The sequence below is a fragment of the Dermacentor variabilis genome, unplaced genomic scaffold (genome assembly GCF_050947875.1).
Source record: "Dermacentor variabilis isolate Ectoservices unplaced genomic scaffold, ASM5094787v1 scaffold_12, whole genome shotgun sequence".
Taxonomy (NCBI): Eukaryota; Metazoa; Arthropoda; class Arachnida; order Ixodida; family Ixodidae; genus Dermacentor; species Dermacentor variabilis.
Window position 1 is genome coordinate 19,021,651 of NW_027460280.1, and position 23,042 is coordinate 19,044,692.

The following is a 23,042-nucleotide window of genomic DNA, read 5'->3' on the forward strand; positions in this document are numbered from 1 at the left end:
TCTAGTCTGTACTCTCCTGACGTTAGTGGCCTGTATTCTTGTTAGTGTCTCGTGCAGGGATGGATATATTTGCCTGGATTTGCGGTAATAAACGGTCCTTTCGTTATAGGTGTGGATACCTTCGTGTCAGTCAACCCCGTCGGGCAAGCCCACCTACCGGTTACTAGCTGCTCAGAGAACTAGGTGGGCGGCTTCATTGCCAGGGTTGCCCGCATGAGCGGGTACCCACACCAACTTCAATTGATTGAGATTTTTGTTGATGATTCTAAATGCTCGAGGGGAAATGAAACCTGAGGTGTAGTTACGAATCGCTGTTTTCGAGTCGGATATAATAATCTTGGTGCCCGGAATGGAGGTGCCCATGGCGATGGCGGCCTCTTCCACCTCCACAATGGAAGATGTGTTTACCGTCGCACAGCTGATGGTGTGTCCGTTGCCATTAGTGACGGCTATGGTGTGTCGACCATCACTGGTGCGAGCAGCATCCACGTATATGGCGGGTTGGTTTTTGTAGCATTGCCAAAGTGCCGCCGCCCTAGCTTTGCGTCTACCGCTGTTTTCAGTGCTCATGTTGTTCAGAAGCGGGGGGATAATGATCTTGGTCCGGATGGTGTTAGGTATCCGCTGTCGTAGCGGGATGTCTAAGGCTGGGCGATACCCTAAGGTGTCGAGGATCCGCTGTCCCGCGTGTGTGCCGGATAATCGAACTGTTTGAGCCCATTTGTGGGCCTCTATGATTTCCTCAACGTTATTATGCACACCTAGGCTCAAGAGTGCCTCCGTATTAGTCCATTTTGGTAGCCCAAGAGCCTGTTTGAATAACGTTCGGATTAGACCATTAATCCGTTCCAAATCCCTCTTCCCGAGATGCAGGTAAGGGCAGACATACGCCACTCGGCTCAGAAAAAAAGCCTGGATTAGCCTGCAGGCATCTTTCTCCTTAACTCCGTGCCGTCGGTTGGAGACCCTCCTGAGAAGGTTCTGTAATTGCCTAGCTGTAGTTTGGAGTCGTGCTACGGCTTCTTGGTTGTGCGTGTTTTCTTGGATCCACAATCCTAACACTCTGATTTTAGGAACGGGTGGTGCCGGTTGTCCAGCTACCTGCACCTGAATGTGTGCGGGCATATTGGCAACCGTATTTGCGGAATTTTTGTTCCGGACTATAAGCAATTCTGATTTTTTCGGCGAACAGCTGAGGCCATTGTTGCGAGCGTGTTTCTGCACTGCGTCAGCCGCTGCCAGCAGTGATTCTGAAATTTCTCCATCCGACCCAGTTACGTCATCGGCATAGATGGCGTGCCTGATATGAGGAATCTCTTTGAGCCGTCGGGATACCCCGCAGCGGCCGGGGTATCTACACCATGCAACAGACCACAGCTACATGCAACTGCAGTGCGTATGTGCAGCGCTAGCTGCGTGTATGACAGGGATTGAGTGCCCACTCCCGTTCATATGCTCCAGTCCGGCCATGCTACCTGGTGTGGACTGGCATGGACTTTTCTTTGTCCTGCCCCAGCTTCACCGACAGAGAGTAACCACATCTTATCTTTTCATCCACTTTCATTTCACTTTTCTTCGTCATTTTCTATATTTCAATTTCAATTGCAGCTTATTACCCCAATATATCTCTTGGCTCCATTGCCAGTTGACTTTACATGGTTGAGATTAACAAACATCAAGCCCTTGTGTTTCCCTTCTTTTCATTCATTCATTGCAAGGGTCTAAAATCTGGCAGCCTAGATGCCATTAGGTTGCATATAAAGGTTTATTAGCCACTTGCCTGCTTTCCCGAGTTTATGTGCCACCTGACGCCATCAAGCGAAAAAAGGGTGCTCTACATCCACCTGCCATGGCTCTGAGTGGTGCTGGCTAACACTCCCAAGGTTACACCTCGTACACATAAATATCCTAGCTAGTAGACGGATTGATGGTCATCGCTTACGTTGTAACACAAGCAGACGACACTTGCTGTGTGCCGGGAGTCCTTAAGTGTAGTGAGAAATTGTGCTTGTGCATTCTCTTTCTGTTACTTTTTTATAGAAACAAATGAACTAACATTCCAACTATTACAAACAACATTTGTTCACCATAAAGTTAGAAAAATTATCGATGACACACCCTGGACAGCCAATCAGAGAGCTTGCCCTACTAGCGTCATTAGGGCATCTTGCATGAAATGGTCAGGGGTGGCTGAAAATTCAGCCGAGTGACATGCTGTGATCGGTAGCAATATACATTTTTAAAGCCTTATAATAAATTAGAGGCTTTACATGGATCACTTAGATGTGTCTGACGAGAAGGACCTATCCTAACAATTCAGTACATTTGTACAAAATTGTCAAAATCGTTTCAGGGTCCTGATCTTCAAATCTCAAAACTTAGGGCCGACAAATTGGACAACAGTGTCATAGCTTGGCTTGCCGAATATCTACGCTTAAGACAGCAGTCTGTGACACTCAACGGTTTTTCTCCTGTATATGTTCCAGTAACCTCAGGTATTTCCTTTAGGAACCTGGTTATCGGCAATATCACTGAAACCTAGATTGATGCCAGAGATCCTGGATTTAGTAAAAAGAAAAAAAAATGGGATGTGATGGACAGGGCATGTGTCCTCATCTTTGATGAAATCTTGCCAAAACGAAAACTGCAGTACAGTTAAATTTCAATATAACAAAGTAGGCAGTTTGCTTCGTTATATCGAAATTCCGTTGTATTAAAATTGTCTGTGCAAATAAGCACAGTCGCCGATCGATTTTTCTTACGCAGAAAGGGGCCGCTGAATTTTCCGAATTATTGGGCAATCGAAAAAACCAAATTTGAATGAGAAATTCTTTTTTATGAATTTGGGGGTCGGCCCGAATGATGCGGTTTCATGCCATGTCGACGATATCTTCATATTGGCAGTACAAATTGAGCAAAGCCAGCCACGCTTATGCGTGCACTCCACCCCCGCGGCTGATAGTGTTGCCCACACTGGGATGAGGCTATCACGAAAAGCGCCGGCAGTGGGGAACGAATTCTTTGTCTGCGTCTCACTCCAACAGGTCACCGAAACTCGAGATTACGTATGCAACCTTCAATGCTAAACATATGCGAAGACAGCTTACATGATGCCACGCAGTCTCAGCACGCCCACTCTTTGCGCAAATGGCAGATTACATCTAAAGCAAGGTGCACTGCTGTGTATCGACACTTGCAGCCATGCACAGCCACAGCGGAGACACAAGCCAACTTAACACCCTCCGCCGCCCCCCCCCCCCCCCCCCCCCCCCGCGCTCGCTCCCTTCCCCCTGTTTCCCTTTGCTCACGCTGGAAGGCGGCACTCGTGAAGCCACCATATTGCTTGCTCACCCTCGCACACTTTCACTCGCACATAAAGCACAAAGTGCACGAGGTAAAATAGGATCTTATCGCAATTGGACTTCATAAGGAACATGATGTGGCTTCACTTCCGTGGTTGCTCCTGTCGCTCAGCAGCGCCTGCAATTTGAGAGGTGCGTTTGCAAGCAGCCGCTTGTAATTCAATCATTTGACCATCTGTGTCCACGAAAGTTTCCATTTATTGCTTCGGCCTTCCTTTGCTGTGGAGGCGAAATTTCATTATATTGAAATCACATACAAACATACTCCCTTATACTGAGGGTTTAAATACATGGCGTTCTATGGAGAAGAGGTTATGAAAAGTTAAATACTTCATTATATCACGAATTTTGTTATCTTGAAGTTCGTTATATCGAGGTTTAACGTATTACTCTAAGCGTGAAGTTGATGGTTACCTTGACAGCGGCATTGAAAGGCCTGGTCGTGTAGCAAACACAGCACTCTTGTTTCTGGTGTCGGACATTCTCATTCCCATATTTAATTCCTAGTCTCGTTCAGGATTGCTCTTCTTACTTGATAGCCTGGGTTAGTACGCAAGGTACATTGAAGTGATTGATTGCAGTCTCGTTTCAACACTGTCGCACTCGGTCATGGTTGCCATGTTACATTCCTCGGATGTGGCAGCCTGGTCAGTTACATAGGGAAGCAGTCTCTCGAGGTAAGCACCTGCTCCTGCAATCCACACAGTGACATAGACTCCCAATTTACACGCACTGTGATTGGTGCTCCCCGTTCGTCCTTTCCTGCCGCAGCCGTGGGCAAATTATGCTTGTGGCCTTCCTCGGTCGTGATTTGGCGTGAACAGTGACCAGCATATGTCCTTACATGGTTTTAAGTGTATCAAGTTGATAGCCACGTAGGTGGAAAGGCCTGCAAAAGTGGTTCCCAAAGGTGATGGCCACGAAACTGACCAAGTCCATATTAAGGGAAAGTGGGGCACGATGTGTGAGCAACACATTAGTGGCCCCCGAAAGAACAAAAGGAAATGTGTAGGTTGGAAAGGAGGTAACGCTAAAATGACAGGTAGTTCATGTCGCTGTGTTGGCTGTGGCAGCAGATGCCCGCATCACCTGATTGCTTCACAATGCAAGTTGCTCATCTTCAATGGCGACTGTTGGTGCGAACAGGTGGGACACTTTGTCGAATCTGCTTGAGCTAGTGGTTGTCGCTTGTTACCAGACCGCCATGTGCGATGATGAAAGTGAGCAGTTTACGAGCTCGCGTTAAGGGTTTCAGAGTACCTCAACAGTTCTGCTCTGGTACAAGGTGTACTGCTTGTCTTTCTGACAATAAAGTCCCATATCTGGTTCACTCACTAGTAGACTGTTTGTATGGGCGTCAGTAGAGGCTCTTTGGTATCCTGGCAATTAGAACACACCAGCTGCGTGGCAGTCAAGGCACTAAGGCATGCCGCAAAGCCAGCAGGGCAAGCACGGCGCATACCAGCGTATGCTACAGGTAAAAAACAGCCATACTGGATTTTGCTCTAAAAATATATTTATTTCTGCTTCCTGTTTAAGCAGCGCCATCTGCAGGGTCCAGACACTTCTGCTGCTCTTCTTTGTACCACTGTGGAAGGTACGGTTTCCCTTCTCAAAAGTTATTTATTCTATGGTAGCACAATGCCTTGCTGTCCACTGTTTACCAGATTCTGACTGTCAACAAACATCAGTTTCAATGCACTACAGCTCTACCTCGCACAGCATTAAGATTAACAGCCTGCCAGCCAGCTTCCCACCATGCCAACTGCCTGGCCGAGCGTGTCACTGCCGCCAATGACATAAATGTCAGCTCAGTTTGTTTTTTATACAAAATTGTCAGTAGAGTAAACTGACGTTTTAATTTTATCTTTCCTGACAAGCAACAACCACTGTCAAACCTCCAGCACAAACAAGAGAACTCGGAGACGGCATCCGCTTGCCATTGCACTGCATGTGAGACAGCTCCACTATAACATGCAATTTGTAGCCTGGACTCCATGAATAGCTGCCTACCTTTTTTTGTGTTTGAATTTATGCAATAAGAAATAAAGCATTCTCAAAACGATGTATTGCGTGCATGGTATGCATGGTATGGTATGGTATGGTATGGTATGGTGTGGTATGGTATGATGTATGCATGGTACGTAAGCGTTGTTCCATTCCGACCCCATTGAAATGCAGTTGCCGAGACCAGGAATCAAGCCCACAACCTCATGCATAGCAGCGCAATGCCAAAGCCACTAAGCCAGCACAGCAGGTAGTCTTTTGCAATCATGCTGCACTTTTCTTTTATAAATCAGGTGCACGTTACATTCAGTTGCACCTTTATGTCCTTACTGTGAACTCGCAAAAAGGTGGTGCCCATTAAATTCAGGGGCGCAAAGAATTGGGTAAATGCGGTATGCTGACTGTTCAATTCTGGAAGCGCTTAGAAATTAACGGTCATTGAGCCAGTTCTGCTGATTCGAGCTGGAAACAGACAGCTAAGGTGTCACCGTGTGCATCTGTGACCCAGTCACCACACATGATACCATAACAACATAGCAGTGGATATGTTTCGATTCAAATAAGCTCTTGCTACTTGCTCTGAACCTTGATAGCAATAACTCGATATAACAAGCTTCAATGCAACAAAATTCTAGATATAATGAAGTACCATATATACTTGCCTAACAAACACACTTTTTTCCCCAAAATACCGAAGCAAGGTTGGGGGGAGGCAGGTTTATTATGTGGGGTAAGCTTTATGGAAACTTTTTCGAAATGGCAAAAATTTTAAAGTAAGACGGTAATGATTTGAAAAATGCATTAGGTAACTTATCTTTGCAGTAAAAATACACGTACACTATTTGCAAAGCGGAACAGCATTTTTATTGCACTTCGCTCCGCACTGGAACCACCACACCTGTCATCCAGGTTGCTGGCTGCTTCATCCACATTGTGGTTCTACAACAGCCCGTCTTCGCAGCTGCTTCCAGCCGTCTGCTGTTATCACAAACATCCCATTGAAGTGCTGCTTTTCGGCATCTGCTGTTTTGACAAGCACGTCGCATGTATTTTTTTCCTCAACCATCCTGCTCATCGGCACGTCAAAGTTTATTGGTGTCCGATCAGAGTTTCCATTTTGTGAACAGATGAACTCTGTCCCACAGCAAGCGTATAACTCAACTTAGGGCCCCATCGCACGCAACGAAACCAAAGATCAGCAGAAAAGCGACCAAGAGACACGCGAATTTGATGCTACACTTGACTATGGCCACTAAGCCGACGAAGTGACGGCCACCCCTTTTTCACTTGGACTCTCCCCTGTGCCGCGCACAGCTGCCCGGCAGTGAATCGCATGCACGTGCTCTCCTATCACGTCACAGTAAGGTGCGTAAACTACGTAAAGTTACTGTTGCAAAGAGCCAGTTGAGTCTTTTTCTCTCTGGAGTCTGCAAGGCTGCCTTTGTCCCGGCACTGGTGGCAAGCATGCGTTAAGCATTAAGGGGGTACGCAGGTTCTAGAAACAAGGTGTTGTGCCAAGATGACATTTTCAAATTCCCCGAGTTTTGCAGGTTTTCCCTGGGTGCCTGTGCAAAATTTCTAGAGTGACACAGAACTTTGTTTTACGTCAAGTCGGGCTGACACCATGTCGCCCGATGCTGTCACTCTCTAGTAAGCATGTTAAAAAATAAAAAAAATTACTTAATCCAGCTCGAATAGTAAGGAGTAGTGTTTATTTTATTCAAGAATAAAGTGGAAGGGAAGGTTTTGTAAAATGCCCAGTGAATAAAAGATCCTCAAAAAAATAAATGGTAGAACCCTTTGCAAATCGAGTCTAACATTTCCAAATATGAATAAAAAGAAATTCACACATAAACAAATAGTTTCAAATATGATCTATTTCTATCAACTGATAGCAAGCTCATTAGTATGAGGCCCAAACTTTGTCTCAACTGAGATTCTCTCAGCAGCTGGAAAGTAAACCTCAGCTGTCCTGACATACTCTCCCCCATGCATTAAAGAGTTTATTTTGGTTTGGATGAGGGACACCTACATCTCGGCGTCAGCCAACACAATGTTTTTTGAGCTCAAGCTCCTTCAAAGAGGCAGCACACTTCCACTCCCGTTCATTCGTCCATGCGTCGGTCCTTTCTGTTCTCATCCTCCTTCCACCACGTGTTTACCCTATGAACCATTTGAAGCATCCTCTTGCTCAGTTGTAGAGTCAACGTCAGATTTTTCGGACTCCCTAAGGTCAGCAATAACGTCCGAAAAATGAATACCAATATGCCTAATAAGTGTACTGGCAGGCCTTTAGAGCTATTTCAGACGTGCCTGCGGCGATTTGAGCCCTTGGGGGCAGTAAAAGTCATGCCGACATTTTTTGGACGTTGTTGCAGCCCCTAGGAAGTTCAAAAAATCGTACTTTGACTGTAAATAAAACGATCACGCAGCGCAGTTACTTTGGTTCCATGAAAGCTGCACATGCACTGTAGGCCTAACATATCATGGTAACATATCATGTATCGTGCAAAGCTAGAATGATCTCAATGGTACATGAAGCTACTGCAGCTAGCAACACACCAGTTCTTGACATTTGGCTCAAATTTGTCTGAAAAGCAGTCTATGGGAGTGAGAAATTTTCTCCAAAATAACCGTTACGCCACGCATTTTTTGAAGGTAGAATTGGTGAGTTCTTCCTTATTCAAATACATAAGACTCCACCGGGACCAACCCAGCACTTCAAGTCATCTGTTAATTCACTCTACAACATATGGCATTAATGTCACATTTCATTTTTCCAATATGTAATGGTCTAGTTCTTGGTCCCAAGGGCTGCAAAAAAAGTCCTTTTGGCAGACATGATTGAACGCAGCCTCACCCTTTATCTTTGGCATGAACATCAGCCCCATGCTGCAGGAGAAGCTGGACAATCCGCACTCTGTTGTAGCCTGCTGCGAGGTGGAGTGGTGTAGACTGCAGGTAAAGTAAGCAAATGTTAACCCCACTCTCAGGCAGTGTAGTTCAACAACATAATGTCCAGAAATATCAAGCATCGAACTTCACCTGGATATGTTCAAATAAGAACTAAGGTGCTTCATTGACTATTTTTCACTTGAGCTGAAATTTTTAGGTGAAATAGGGAAGTCTATGTCAAAAGTCTATGTATAAGGAGGAAATTAGCTCTACCAATTTGCTCGAGCAGCAGGCTTTCCTCAATCAGCCTGAAGTATGTGGCCCGCGATTTTGATAGACACGGATGACATAGCCATAACTTGATGAATACAGGGTTGCAAGTGCTACAGCTGCCCTCTTCTGTGCTATTCAACCTTGAGTCCGTCTCCTGCTTTTTCGACAACCTCTCGCTACAGACACTGTGAGGTGTGTGAATCAGTCTCTTCTGATGACTTCGAAACCAACATTCAGGATTGGCGGTTCAACTCTGGATTTATCTGGTTGAGCATTAGAAGAGAAAATAGAGGTCAAACTTGGCAAGAATTTCACACTGAAACTCCACTACTGGTACGTCACTGTGATGCCATGAATTTCAAAGTATTTGCTCGTATCTGGGCCGTTGTGGCCCAGTCTTGCCAAGTGGCCTCCTTCGGATCGCAATGCAATCCATTTTTGCTGAAACTAGGCCCGTGTAGAAAGTAAAAAACCATGACATCAACGTAAGCTAGTCTGGGAAGGCCCACCCCTTTCCTTCCTGGCTTATACCAAGCCTTCGTGGATTCTTCTGGTAATGTAGAAGGGTCAATTCACTCCCATAGTTCTCCCTTTAGTGCACAAGCGCAAATGTGGTGGAATCGAGCTTACGACCTTTTGCTCAGTAGTTTCTTTTTCCAAATTTGATCCTATGTTCAATTTGAAAGCTACTACCCCTGCACAGAAAGGGTCATGCTCGATTACCTTAAAAGAGTTTATGACGTTAGGTATTAATGGGACTAGCAACCGATACCACAGTGAAAACACACATGAAAAACTTTTTATAAAGAACTTTTTTATCTGCAATCATGATTGCATTTATGTAGCCCTACAATGGAAACAGCGATAACTCAGTGCAATATCACTCATATGCCATTATAAGAGAGAAGCCAAAAACAAGTGGCTGCCTTAAAGGGACACTAACGGCAAGCATTAAGTCAAGCTAAAGTGATAGATTAGTGCTCGAGCATCTCTAAAGCGTGAATATTATTGCGAACAGAGCCTTAATAATTGAGAAACTGAGGTAAATGCAGGACATGATTAGGGACTCCCCCGCGACATTCAAGTATCTGCCTGATGACGAAAGCTCTCCTCAGTTAAATTCTGTCACTAGAACTCAAGCACTCATTGCAAAAAACATCATTGTATTGTACTCCAAGATGAAATAAAATGCCACTTGTCCAGTTCTATTTCATTTTTAGAAAAAAGAACTAATTGAAGTTGTCCTTGACAACAATGCGGGTGGTCAAAAGGTTTCGTTTTCGCTCGGCATTGCGCCACCCATGCTTTCGAGTCTCAGTAGTTTCGTTGTCACATAGTGCTGCGCGCTGGTTTTGTTGGCTCGCGAAACTCACACAAACTGCAAGTAGCAGAGAATTTAACTTCCATAAGATGTCGCGGGATGGCCAAATGGTCTACACCACTTGACCGAAAAGCAGCTGCAGCAGCTAATCCACCGCTCTGTCTTGGCTCAGTACCGCCATCTGTCGGGTGCCGTTTTATTCACCGATGGCAGCAAAGGGCGGCGATGGCACATGCAAAGTTGCCATACCTCGGTTGGGTGGAGGGAGATTTGAATTTCGAAAAAAATATTCGGACCCTCCAGATGCACTTTTCTCGTAAAATAACTGTTTTTTTGGCACAAGCAAGCATTGCGAGGTTTCTGGAATGGTATTTAAGCAGTCCACATTGACTTAGTATTTGCCTTTAGTATCCCTTTAAGGCCGTTTCAATGCTGCACTTCCGTTGCACTCCAGCAAGCTAGTCACATTGTCACTGAAATCTGCGTGATCGTTCTAAGTCCTAACTAATAGGATGCCGGACATGCAGTGTCATAAGAAAAGAAAAAGAAATAAAGAAAACAAGGAGCAGGGCAGAGTGCGCACCGTCAGAACTGCACCAAATTTAAGGTTTGTTCTGATTATGGCAGTCGTGGGAAATATCATTTGTCAAGCGCTTTATATCCGTGAGGTACTTCACTAAGCCAATAAACAAGTGCAGGAAAGGGCAACCATATGTGACTGTGGGGAGTTATAAGACATGCCGCGACATAACGACTGTGCAAAATTGAAATGCGAACAAGTTCGTGCTAACAAAGACTCATACTTGAGCTTTCATTCTCTTGTGTCGTCCTTAGTTATTGGGTACAAGTAATGGGATGGAAAGTTGGGTGAGTTGGTATAACTGCGTTCTGTAGCAACAGAGCAAAAAAAAAAAAAACAACACTAAGAAGTAGAATGCCACGGGACAAGTTTTGACTTGCAACTAATTCTTATTTATACACAATGTGGTATTTGTGTAAACACATCAAATGAATATCATTTATATGCACACAAGCAAAAGCATGCACCACCAGCTAGCATCGTCCCCAGAACAAGCTATCAAGGCACGCAAGTTCTTTTTGCAAGAGTGATACTACTGAAACCTGGCTAGTGTGATGCACGATGTGAGCCTCTTCAACTACCATTCTTATGTCCTAATCCCTGTATTTAAACAGCATACATGTGTTGGCAAATAATGATGGGCCTTTACAAACACAGCAATGCGTGTACACAGCTGCACAATCATTTTTGTTAAGCAAAAAAGCATGCTCGCTTAGGTTAACATCAATGCATTAACCCGTCTGGCCTATGTACACTCAGCCACAGGAAGACAAAAAAAAGCCTACAAATCATTCGTTTCGTGGGAGACATTATTAACATGTTTGACCTCACAAAGTACCCCTGAATTTAGCAACCTTTGGTATGCCCACCTTTCAACAGCCAGGTAAATCGTACTTAGTCTGCCAGGTGTGAAAAACTACTTCTACTTCCATACCGACCCACTACATTCTTAACCTTTAACTGACAATAGTTGCCTATCACTAACATGCCAGAAAACAAGAATTTTTATTTATGAGTTTCAGTATTGAGTCCAAGGTTTCTGGCTAAATGTCTTTAGCCAACACTAAATGACAGGCAGCAAGCATCATTTAATGGTTTAGAGCAGGAATATAGGCCGAGGAAGAAGTTTGGCACACGACTCAATTTCTTGTGAAAGCCCGGTCAGAGGAAACAAACTGATGCAAGACCTTCGGCTGCAGCGGTATCACACACGTGATATAAAGCAAATTAATTGTACACCTATGGTTCAGATATAACGAAAGCTGTCAGTACAAATTTCAAACGAAGTCATAGGTGGGTTGGGGTGAAGCCCACTTTCAGTTTCGTGGTGTACCCCCCATATTGCTGAAAAAGATTGCACAAAGTATTTTTAGTTTTCATTGAATACACTTATTTAGGTGTTTTGCACATTTTGATAGAAAATAAAAACTTTTTTTTCAGGTATTTATATTTGCCATCATTAAAGTTTTTAGGCCATGTGACAGATTATGTACCTAAGGCATGATCACGATGTTTCTCTTCTCAAGTTTTTCAGCACCTTGACTTTCTTTTCCCAAAGTATTTCCACATTTCAGCAACCTTTCGCAACTCCACAAGACAGCGTGATCTGGGTACCCTGAGTCATGAAGACTATCCACATGATGCGAGAAGGCCTCAGAAATACCATATCGCTCTGTTGGTTTTGTCTAAGTCTTGTACATTTGCACACACACAAAAGCATGAAATAAGGGCTGCCAACTGCTCAGCTCACCAATATGATGGCACTTTTCCACACAACTTGTTTCTTCATAATATGCATTGAAATGGAGTCAAAGGCTAGCAAAACACCAGAAAAGTATTTTTAAACAAGAAGCATTGCACATTTATGGCAGTCACAATAAGCATACCAATTTGTGGTCATGTAGAGGGCCTTTGTACCAATTGTGCATCAATTAGAATTTGTAATCAAACCACTCCAATTCTATCGATAGCATTGGGACCTTTCAATTGCCACTGTATTTTTGTCAGTCCCTCCAAGCAGACTTGGTCCACAATGAATACCTTGCGGCCATCGCTGGCATGGCAATTGACATTTATAGATGTGAGCAGTGCCAGAAGCTTCTCCTCATTGCCACTGCGAGCAGACTCGAGCAGCTCATCCTTTCTGTAGTCCCCTGTGAGCACACTACGGGTCGATGGGTCCGCCAGGTCCAGTGGAATTTTTCCATCTGTGTTGCGGATAGATGCGTCTGCCCCATGCTGCAGAAGCACTGCAAATGAAAGCACAAGAATATTCACACACATCACTGTCAAGTTGTCCCTTCTGTCTTGCATATGTGCACGGAAATTCTATCATTGTAGTGAATACATAGTTATATACATTAAATGAAATTTCGTTATAGATTGTGCCTGGTATTCAAGGGCATGTGCTCATAAATATTTTCCAATAAAAGTTTTTTTAATGCACTGGGTACAAGTGGAGTTACTGGCAACCAAATGCTTCCCGCACACTTTTGGTCTCCCTCACCTACTGTCCCCAAAGCTACGTCCCTGTGCTGATTCAGGACAACACCCTCTTGCTCTCGCACCTTGAGTTATAATCGGCAGTCTCCGAAATCAGTCTGTTGCAGTGCCCAATCTCAGGGGCCACAGTATCAATGTAGTAATGCTGTTCTGTCACCAGATGGTGCCTTGTCATACATGAGACTTCTCCACTCATGGTCCTGCCAAAAGCACTGCCTAGTTGCAATGGCTTAAAAAACATCAACTATATGCCCTGTGTTCTTCCAAGCTTTGTTCTGGTAAAGATATCTGGTCAATAGCGACTTTTTTCACCACTGATTAGAAATAGACAAATGGCAAGGATTTTTGGGAAGTCAAAGGAAAATGCAGCGGTCTTGAGTGAAATTGTAGGCTTGAAGCTGCATGTACAGGAAAATTACCAGGTTCAGATGTTTGCGATAGAACCGTATATTGACTAAGCAGATTTATAGACTAAGCAGATTTAGTTGCAGGGCCCCTGTTACAACAGGGATGCCTAATCACTTCCTCCAACTTTAGGGGACCCTAATTCCAATTTTAGATGTATGTTGAGAATACATAACAGACATCACTAAGCTCACATTTATTTACAAAACACAACAACAGATGGCTGGTGACTCCATCAGCGTTGGCATGAACTGGTGCAAGCCACAAGTCAGTAACAGGCATGTGGTTGGTTGATGTCACACTTTTATTTAATCAACTGATATTCAATGCAACAGTTTTATTTTCACAGCACGCATACCTAAGCCCTATTTCTATATGTACACCTTTAAAAAAATTATATATATAAGAATTAACAAGTCACCAGCACCTACATTAAAATTCATGCAAAATTCAGCCTCAACTTCCATTAGCACACCCTCACCTATTGTGTTCAATTCAGACTATCGATGGCACCTAGACTCTGTACCATGAATGACTTGACACCATATACCAAGCCCTGGCCAGAACACATGGGCGCCTAAATTTGTATGTGCTAGCATGAAACAGTTTGCAAGTTGCCATCTTTCTTGCCATGCAGAAACTACACTTCACCTCCAACATCAAAGTCATTTACAAAGTTATTTTTCTTCACGCAACAAAGAGTTAAAAAATACCAGTACAGTCGAAGCCACTTATAACGATACCGGTTTTAACAATATATCGGTTATAACAATAAGAAACTACTGCCCTGTCAACTTTTGTATGTTTTCCATGGTGAAATAACCCGCTTACTACAATGCCCCGATGCTGCATTATTGGTCGTAACGATGAAGCCTGGCTGCTCGGTGTCCGAGTCGAAAGGTAGTGAAATGCGAAATCTTTGGAAAAGAAAAAAATTAAACGAGAAATTCGAGCCGCTGCACAATGCGCCGCTTCTCCAACAGATGCCGTGCGCTAATTTTTCAGCCATTCGCGTGGCTCTTTCCCATCGCCCTTCCACCCCTCCGAACACAAATGGACTGCGCCCATAGCTCTGCGCCACCCCACCCTCCGAAACATGAATGGATCGCGTCAACTGCACCGCTCGCAGATTGCTCGTACGTTGCTCTGTTGCTTGCTCAAGGGTAGCACTCTCTCAAGTTCAACAAAAATCCATAGAGGGCGAAAAAATTGACTGCGCGCCACTGCTAATAAGACAAGCATAATAGAAGCATTCAAGGGATGCCCGGGTTTGCTTCAATATCTCTCGCTGAGGCGCCGTAATAAGTGAAATTTTATCTTACAAACTTTCTCGTACAGTTATCGAAGCATTTTTATTACATAAAAAAAGGACAAAATTAGCATTGTTAATTAGATATTGTACTCTTTATTAGTAAGTTTATTGTTTCTTTGTCACTATAAATGCAAATAGCGTTCAGCATCATTGATCTCCCACGTGACCTCTAGCCTGGATTTAAAATTTTGACCGGTATTTTCGAGTGCACGGCGGCACGGATTCATTTGTTCATACACTAGACTGGTTGCTTTTTTTGTTGCTAAAACTAGTTTATTGCACTTCAATGTCTCGCGTTATTTAACTTGGGGTGAAGTGACGTGTTTGCAAGTGGACATGTAAGCCCAAAAGCTAGGTTTTGGTCATGAGCTACGCGTCTGCATCGAAATGGGAACCGTATTCTGCAACTGAGGACAGCAGTACCGGTGAGTCATGTAATATTGCTGCCTGAATCGTTATGTAATATTGCTCTCGTTAACTTTCCGGCAGAGACAAGTTAATGAACTATATCCTGCATTACATATCTGCTGTCAGGACCTTCCGTTGCTGTTACCGAAATAAACCTTTAGTAGCAAGCTGTTGTGAGTCAGTGTTGACTTCTAATTCTTGTCTCCCTTTGTTGCGCTGTTTGGTCACATTAAGGAGACTTTGTACGACAGCGGATGTGAAAAATGCTGTACACTCGCAGCAGGCGGTCATTATACACATAAAATCACGAAAAAAAAAGAGAAATATCGGAACCTGCGTCACATTTTTCATCTTGTAGCCGTGGGCATGGACGACTGAGTGGCGTATTTTCTACCCGCCGGCAACATCTTTCTTTCGGTAAATTGAAGTGAAAGTACTGAATTTACTGTATCAAACAATTGCAAGCATGATAATTCAACCATATTTTATTCTTGTTAGTTCCAAATGTTCTTTGTGTTCAGTTTGGTTTACCTTAGGGTATTTATTTATTTATTTATTTTTGCAGTAGTGAAGCGGTACATGACGTTCGTGGAGAAAAAATATATACATCAGTCCTAATAGCTTCATGTCTTTTTATGTGTTTGCTTGTTGAACTAGTAGTGAGATCACTCCTAGTGTATAAATCAGCCCATAAATGTTCTCATTTGTGATCCTAATAATACTTAAGCTGTTGACACCCATTGTAGTTAGGCAGGCATCAATGTTATGAACAGTAGCAATATTTATTTAACCCCACAAAGCCCAACATACCACTTTTGATATGCTGGATTTGATGCCTGAAAAATCTCATTTTGTGCTGTAAACCCAATGTACAGCCAATATAGCCTTTCTGATATTCTGGAGGGAGTGTTCAGTAGAGAATAGTTCAGCAAATGAATTACTGATTAAGTAATTATCATACTAATTCATTTTTACTGAATTATAATTTTGCTGTTTTCTTCATACTAACATACTCTCTGTGACCAGAAATACGTGTGAGCAAGTTTTTTTTTTCTTTTTTCTTTGACGTAGAACAGTGTTTGAGCTTTGTGGGGTTAATTAACATGCTGCTTAAGCACTCATTTAAGCACACGTTTGCAAGTGTTCTGCAGTCACAAACCATTACAATGTCACAGTTTTTTGCATTTCACATAGCAAAATTGTTCTTTGTTCAATTACTGATGGAGTCAAAATTTCTTTTCCAGGCATACAGTAAAAAGGATGGTGCCTGTGCAAAGCAAGGCACTCCACGCATTGAAGAGAAGCTAATGTCTGCTACAACAAGGCCATTGTGTGGACTTTGGCTGCTACTACAGGGTAAACAACACTGGGTTCAGAAATAAAATTTTCATTTCATTTATTTAACCTTAAAGGGACACTAAAGCAAAACAATAAATCAATTTAGACTAACGAAGCATTGTTTGAGAACCCTGCAGGCAGTCATTGCAAAAAAAATAGTTTTATTATTAGATGAGAAAATGAAGGTCCAAGTATCAGTATTTGAATTTCGCGCCGAAACCCCAGCGCCGATACGTCAGCGTGACATCAGGGATTCCAAAGTAGGTTTTCGCATTTGGGCCGCTTTGGCTGAATAAATGTTCCCGAAACTTGCCATGTTTATTATTTGGTTCCTTTATAACACAATGTAGTCAACCTGTACTGCTGTATATAATTAGTAGGCCCTAGAAGATGCCATCAAAATCCATAACGTCACAGCCCCCAGGTGCGGGAACTTAAGTAGGCGTCGCCACCCGTATTTCGTTCTTGCGCTTTTTCTGGCTTACCAAACGTCTTATCGTCGTAAGAGTGGTGTTTTGGTGTAGTAGAACGGTAATTTACTGATGCAGAAGAAATCATTTTTCACTTTAGTGTCCCTTTAAGGGCCCGCAGGCATTACATAAGGGGGGCATACATCAAAGTTGCACAGCTTCATAAGATAGTAACATAAGAAAGTGCACATTGATTGTAATAGGTACAAAATGGAGAGAAAATTGCAAAAAAGAAGGAACATATAAACAGTACTAACGAGGCAATAAATAAACATTAATAAGACAAGTGTGGTATTTAGGTGGTTACGTTGGCATTATCAAAATCGTTTAGTTTTTCGCGAAATGTTTTGCGGTCTCTGCATGAAACAATATTATCCGGGAGTGCGTTCCAAAGTGTTACGGCATGGGGGAAGAATGAGCTGCTCATCGCCGTCGTCCGGCACTTTATCGCTGCCAAGGGGCAAGTATGAGATAAATGGGATGATGTTCTGAACGGGCGTTTTAAGAAGGCATGTCCCGACTGGGTGAAGTAAAAGAAAGTGTGAAGCAGGCAAAGACGAGAAGTTACACGCCGTGAAGCAAGCAATGGAAGAGACAAAGTTTGTTTTAGGCTGGTTATGCTGATATGTCTTGAATATTGTGACGTAATGAAGCGAGCAGTGTGGTTTTGTACGGCTTCTAAGTCATTGGTGAGATAAGCGTGCGAGGGATGCCAGATGGATGATGCGTACTCAAGTTCGGATCGCACATACGTTAAATATGCTGGATTTTTTTTTTTTTTTTTGAAGATGCGGATTTTAAGTCACGTTGCAAATACCCTAGTGTGCGTGAAGCTTCACAGCGAATTGTTTGAATATGTTTCACCCATGAAAGTGATGGCGTCAAATGAACTCCTAGATATTTGTAAGTACGTGTGGTCAATAGGAACAGAGTTAATGCGATAAGTGTGCTGTACGGTGGTGTGTTTGTGCGTGAAGGATATTACTTTGCATTTAGTGAGGTTTAGAGGCATATGCCATTTTTTGCACCAAGAAGGGATAATGTCAAGGTCGTGTTGTAGGGCGATTGTGGCGTTGGATGTATGAAGGGGGTTATAAAAAACGCAATCGTCTGCAAAAAGCTGCAGCTTTATTGATATGTTAGTGGGAAGTCATTTATGTAAATCAAAAAGAATAGAGGAGATAAACCAGCGCCTTGGAGGACACCAGAAATTACACTGGTAAGGGTTCACCGAAAATTGTTAGCATAGCATAACTAAACGCGTCCTGTTAAACTTTCAATCCATTTGATAATCTTGGGGCGGATACCAAGGGAAGATAATTTTGCAAGGAGATGGTTGTAGGACACACTATCAAAGGCCTTTGAGAAATCTAGAAATAGTGCATCTAGTTGAAGGTGATCATCCATGTGTAGTAGTAGGTCATGCGAAAATTTGGCTAGTTGAGTTACGCAAAACAGAGATTTACGAAAACCGTGTTGTAAAGGGTAAAAAAACTGATTAATTCTAGGTAATCCATTAGGTTAGATGCTATAATGTGCTCAAGGAGCTTAGATGGGACACTGGTTAGAGAGATCGGACGGTAATTAGTAGGGTTATCGTGCCTTCCTGCTTTAAAAATGGGACCTACCTTCGCTTTTTTCCAATCGTCGGTCACATTGCCTGTGTTTAAAGATTGATTAAATATAAGGTACAAAATTTTAGTAGTGAGATTTATAGTGCTTTTAAGTAATTTGGTGTTTATGTCATCGCAGCCAGCCGAGGATATTTTAAGAGCGAACTGGACTAAATATGCCCTCCGGGTTTATTTGCACTTTAGGCATTGTTCTTGCCGAGAAGCTAGGTAAAGGTTCCATAGTGCAGGGATTAGCGACGTGAAATACCGACATGAAGAATTCATTTAGGGCTACTGCGGAATGATTAGGGCTTATTAATTCGTCATCTGAGTCAACAAGATTTATTTGGTTAGTTTGTGATTTCGTGGAGATGACACGCCAGAATTTGTTTGGGTTTGAGCATACCCCACAAAATCCTTGATAAATGCTGTATTGGCTTGCTAGTCTTGAGATACGTGTCATGTGTTTATAGCAAATCATATGAATGTTTCTTCATATTTACAGTTCAGCATCAGTTCAAACATAAAAAGAAAACAATACATGAGTTTGCCTAATCTCTTGTTTGAAATCCATGTGTGACCAAAAAGGATATTTCTTGAAGTGTAATGGCATACTGGTAAAGGACCTCGGGAAATATACAAATTAGTCATTTTGTCGCATGACAACAGTTATTGTTTAAGGCAAGGTTAGTTCTGGGATGTTTACACTTGCCAAGGCTGCACGTTAGCGAGAACTGGGATGCACACTAAGAAAAGAAAGTGCAGACGATTTGAGAATGAAGGAAAGAAATGTTCACAGTGCTCGTGTCACACATAAATAAGCAGCAGCAACAGTAAGTTCTGTAGCTGAGGCACAGGAACAACCAGGCATATTAGCCAGGCATGCTTGTAAATCATCATCATCAGCCTATTTTATGTCCCCTGCAGGACAAAGGCCTCTCCCAGCGATCTCCAATTACCAGTGTCCTGCGCCAGCCAATTCAAACTAACACCTGCGAATTTCTTAATTTCATCAGCCCATCTTGACTTCTGCGGTCCTCGACTATGCTTCCCTTCTCTTGGCACCCATTCTGTAACCCTGACGGTCCACCAGTTATATAACCTATGCATTACATGACCTGTCCAGCTCCATTTCGTTCTCTTAATGTCAATTAGCATATCGGCTATCCCCGTTTGTTCTCTGATCCACACCACTCTCTTACTGTTTCTTAACGATATGCTTAACATTTATCGTTCAATCGCTCTTTGCACCATACAGTCGACTCCCGTTAATACGAAGTTCACGGCGACCGCAAAAAACTTAGAATTAAACAAACTTCCAATTAAGCACAAAACACAAAAAACAGCACTTTATTTGTGGCGAAATCGAGTATTTTCTCTAGAAAAATAGTCGGTCATCTTGCTTTGCTTCTTCTTGCCGAATCGCGCTGCTGAAAGCAAGTTCTGCAGGCTGTAGATGTGGCGGAACGCTTCTTCCGCGTTACCTTCAGCGGCAAAGAAGCGCTCCGCGAGAGCAAGGCCCGCAGCTACATCGGCAGCCTTAGGTTGCGGCTCGCCTTCAACGTCATCGTCGCTTTCCTGGGTCGCTTCCTGGGGCCGAATAATCTCTACAATTTCGCTATCCGTCAGCGCACCGCACGTTTCGACCGCCTTGTCTACGGCGACGTAATCTTCAAAATTGACGTCCCCGAGAGCATCACCAAAATCAGTGCCGTTAAGCTCGCTTGTTGACGCTTCCTCCGCTGAAATTTCAGAGGCATCCTCCAAAGAAGCTGCCACAAAACCGCAAGCCCTGAAGCAGTTTGCGATTGTTTCTTGCTTCACACGATCCCATGCTCACGCCAACATGTGGATGGCACTAAACAGGCTCACCTTGTACTTTGTGGAGCTATCCATACACAAAATCATGCGCTCGAGGAGGTGCCGCCTGTACAGGACTTTAACATTCTTGATGATGCCTTGGTCCATTGGCTGCAAAACAGCCATTGTGTTTGCAGGCAAAAATGCGAGGCGTATTGCACTCAAGGCTGGCACATTCACGTGAGCACTGCAGTGATCGACAAGGAACAACACCTTGCGGTTCGAAGCAACAAACTTGCGGTCCAATTTGCTTATCCAGCTCTTGAAGATTTCGGCCGTCATCCACACTTTTTTGTTTGCCTCATAGTCCACAGGCAGCGTCTTCACGCCTTTAAAACATCTCGGCTTCGCGGCTTTCCCGATCACAAGTAACCGACATCGTTCCGTGCCAGTCATGTTTGCCGCTATCAGCACCGACACTCTCTCCTTGCTGCGTTTGCCCCCAGCACAGTCGTCGTCCTTTAATGTCAGGGTCTTCTCTGGTAGAAGCCGATAGAAGAGTGCAGTCTCATCTGCATTGAAGATGTCTTCCGGTCTGTATCCGGCGAGATATTCACGCAGCTTTCCGTCCTTCCACGTGGCGCATGTTTCCTGGTTAACGGACGCCTTTTCACCACACACGCTCTTGAAAACTAGGTCATGGCGATCTTTAAAGGGACACTAAAGGTTACCAGAAACTCAAGTTAAAGTGGTAGAGCAATGTTCTAGAACGTCTAAGGCGTCAATATAATCGCGAACAGAGCTTTAGTAACCGAGAAATTGAGGTAAATGCATGACACGATTTGAGACCCCCCAGCGACATTCCGGTACTAGCCTGATGACGAAAGGACTCCTCATAATTTGTGTTACTAATACTCAACTACTTGTATTAAAAATATCATTTCATTCGATTATAAGACGGAAAAAAATGCTACTTGTCTACGTCTATTCGATTCTAAGAAAAAACATTTTGACGTTACCCTTCAGTAATATGGGTATTCGAAAGGTTTCGTTTTCGCTCGACTCTGCGCGCCCGACTCTGCGCCGCGCACGCTTTGGAGTTTCAGTAGTTTCGTTATCGCGTCGTGCTGTGAGGGTTCCGCTGGCTCGCGAAACTTTCATTTGGAACAAGCAGCGAGAATGCCACGTCCATGTGATGTCGTGGGAAGCCCTCGTTGCTTTCCCGCTCCGGAGAGCCGGTGTCGAGGCCGCCGTCGTAGTACTCAACGACGCCGGCAGTGCGAGCCCTCAGAAGCAGGTCGCGCTCATCGGTGCTCAAATCGCTGAAGTTGAGCCCACCATCGCGAGCCAATCTGTCGGTGTCAGGGTACATTGCGACGAGCGTCGAAGTTAGCGTCATAGAATGAAGTACCAGCTTATGGGCGTCTTGCGTTGGAGTTTGAGGTATAGTAGCGGCGCCTGGTGGCGGTGCGGGAAACGACATCTGGGTCGTGCCAGCTTGGGTCGTATTGAGCCCTGGCTGTGGCGAAGCACGTTTCTAGGCCGAGTTTTGCGTCGATTCGCACATTTTTATGCCCTGTTGCGAATGCGAAAAGGCTCGTCGCTTCTCATAGACCACGCCGACCACGCTGTGAGCTCGCCGCAGCCTATAGTTTAACGAAAACGGACTCTCCGTGTACCGTGGGACGTAATGTGGGACGTAATTCGTTTCTCCTTCCGCTAGCCACCATACTCCCGCTTTCGCTCTGCTGTCGGCTCTGTCTTGGCTCTGTTTCTGGCTGCGCGTTCGCGTTTTGCGCAGAAAAGCCGTAGCGCCGTCTGCAGACGCCGTTCTACTCACCGATGACGCAACGTCACTATGAGACCATGATGTCAGTACTCCTCGATCGGAGGGCGGGCGATTTGAACTGCGCTAGAGGTACGCGGACGCTTCAGAACGCATTTTCTCTTAAAATAAGTCTCTCCTTGGCACGAAACAAGCGTTTCGAGGTTTCTGTGATGGTATTTCAACAGTCCACGTTGACTTAATAGTAACCTTTAGTGTCCCTTTAAAGCGCGTCAGCCATCCATCTGACGAAACGAAGTCATCGATCCCCAACATTGCTGCAAGCGTTCGGGCTTTCATCGCAACGATGTCTCCGCTGAGAGGACGTTTGTTGCTCCTGGCCTCCCTAATCCAAACCAGCAGAGCCTTCTCCAACTCTGGGTGCATTCGCTTCCGAGAAGTCTCGAACTTGTCGTTCTCAAATGCATCCATTATTGTGCGCTTGTTCTTGATGTAGTTAGAGAGCGTGTTCGGCTTGATCCCGTACTTCCGCGCTATGTCTTGTTTGGCGGCACCTCCCTTCTCAACTTCCTTCAAAACCTCGACTTTCGTTGCCAGGTCGAGCGTGCGATAAGAGCCACGGTTTGTCAGTCAATTCCGAATCACTCGTGGAACAACCTAGCCTACGAGCTTCCTGCACAAAGGCGCTCGACATACGCTGCGCACGCTGCAAGACTAATCTCGGACAATCTCGCCACTGCCAGTATGCAGCGCTGCGTGCACCTATGGCACCCGCATGGCCTCCGCGATCAGCTCCGGCCACGCGCGGCAGCCGGGCGTGGCCTCCGGCGGGAGCCGCTTCGCCTCCCGCCGGAGTTGATTGCGGAGGCCACGGCAGCCGTAGCAATGAATAATCGCGCCGCTCCAAGAAGGACGGCGTTGCAGGCGGCTGCGGTGGCGATGACACCAACGCGGAGCACGGAACTGTTGC

At 44.4% G+C, this 23,042-nt stretch overlaps 1 protein-coding gene across 2 annotated transcripts in view; it reads right to left on the minus strand.

Moving 5' to 3' along the window:
• The window catches only part of Tnks (tankyrase), a 332,402-nt gene that overhangs the window by 267,893 nt on the left and 41,467 nt on the right, over nucleotides 1-23,042 (minus strand). For both annotated transcript variants that reach the window (XM_075676418.1, XM_075676419.1), the window contains exons 3-4: nucleotides 12,479-12,687; nucleotides 8,230-8,324 (exon numbers count right to left, since the gene is read on the minus strand). In XM_075676418.1, coding sequence (XP_075532533.1) covers nucleotides 8,230-8,324; nucleotides 12,479-12,687 — 304 coding nt within the window. The remainder of the gene's footprint in view (nucleotides 1-8,229; nucleotides 8,325-12,478; nucleotides 12,688-23,042) is intronic.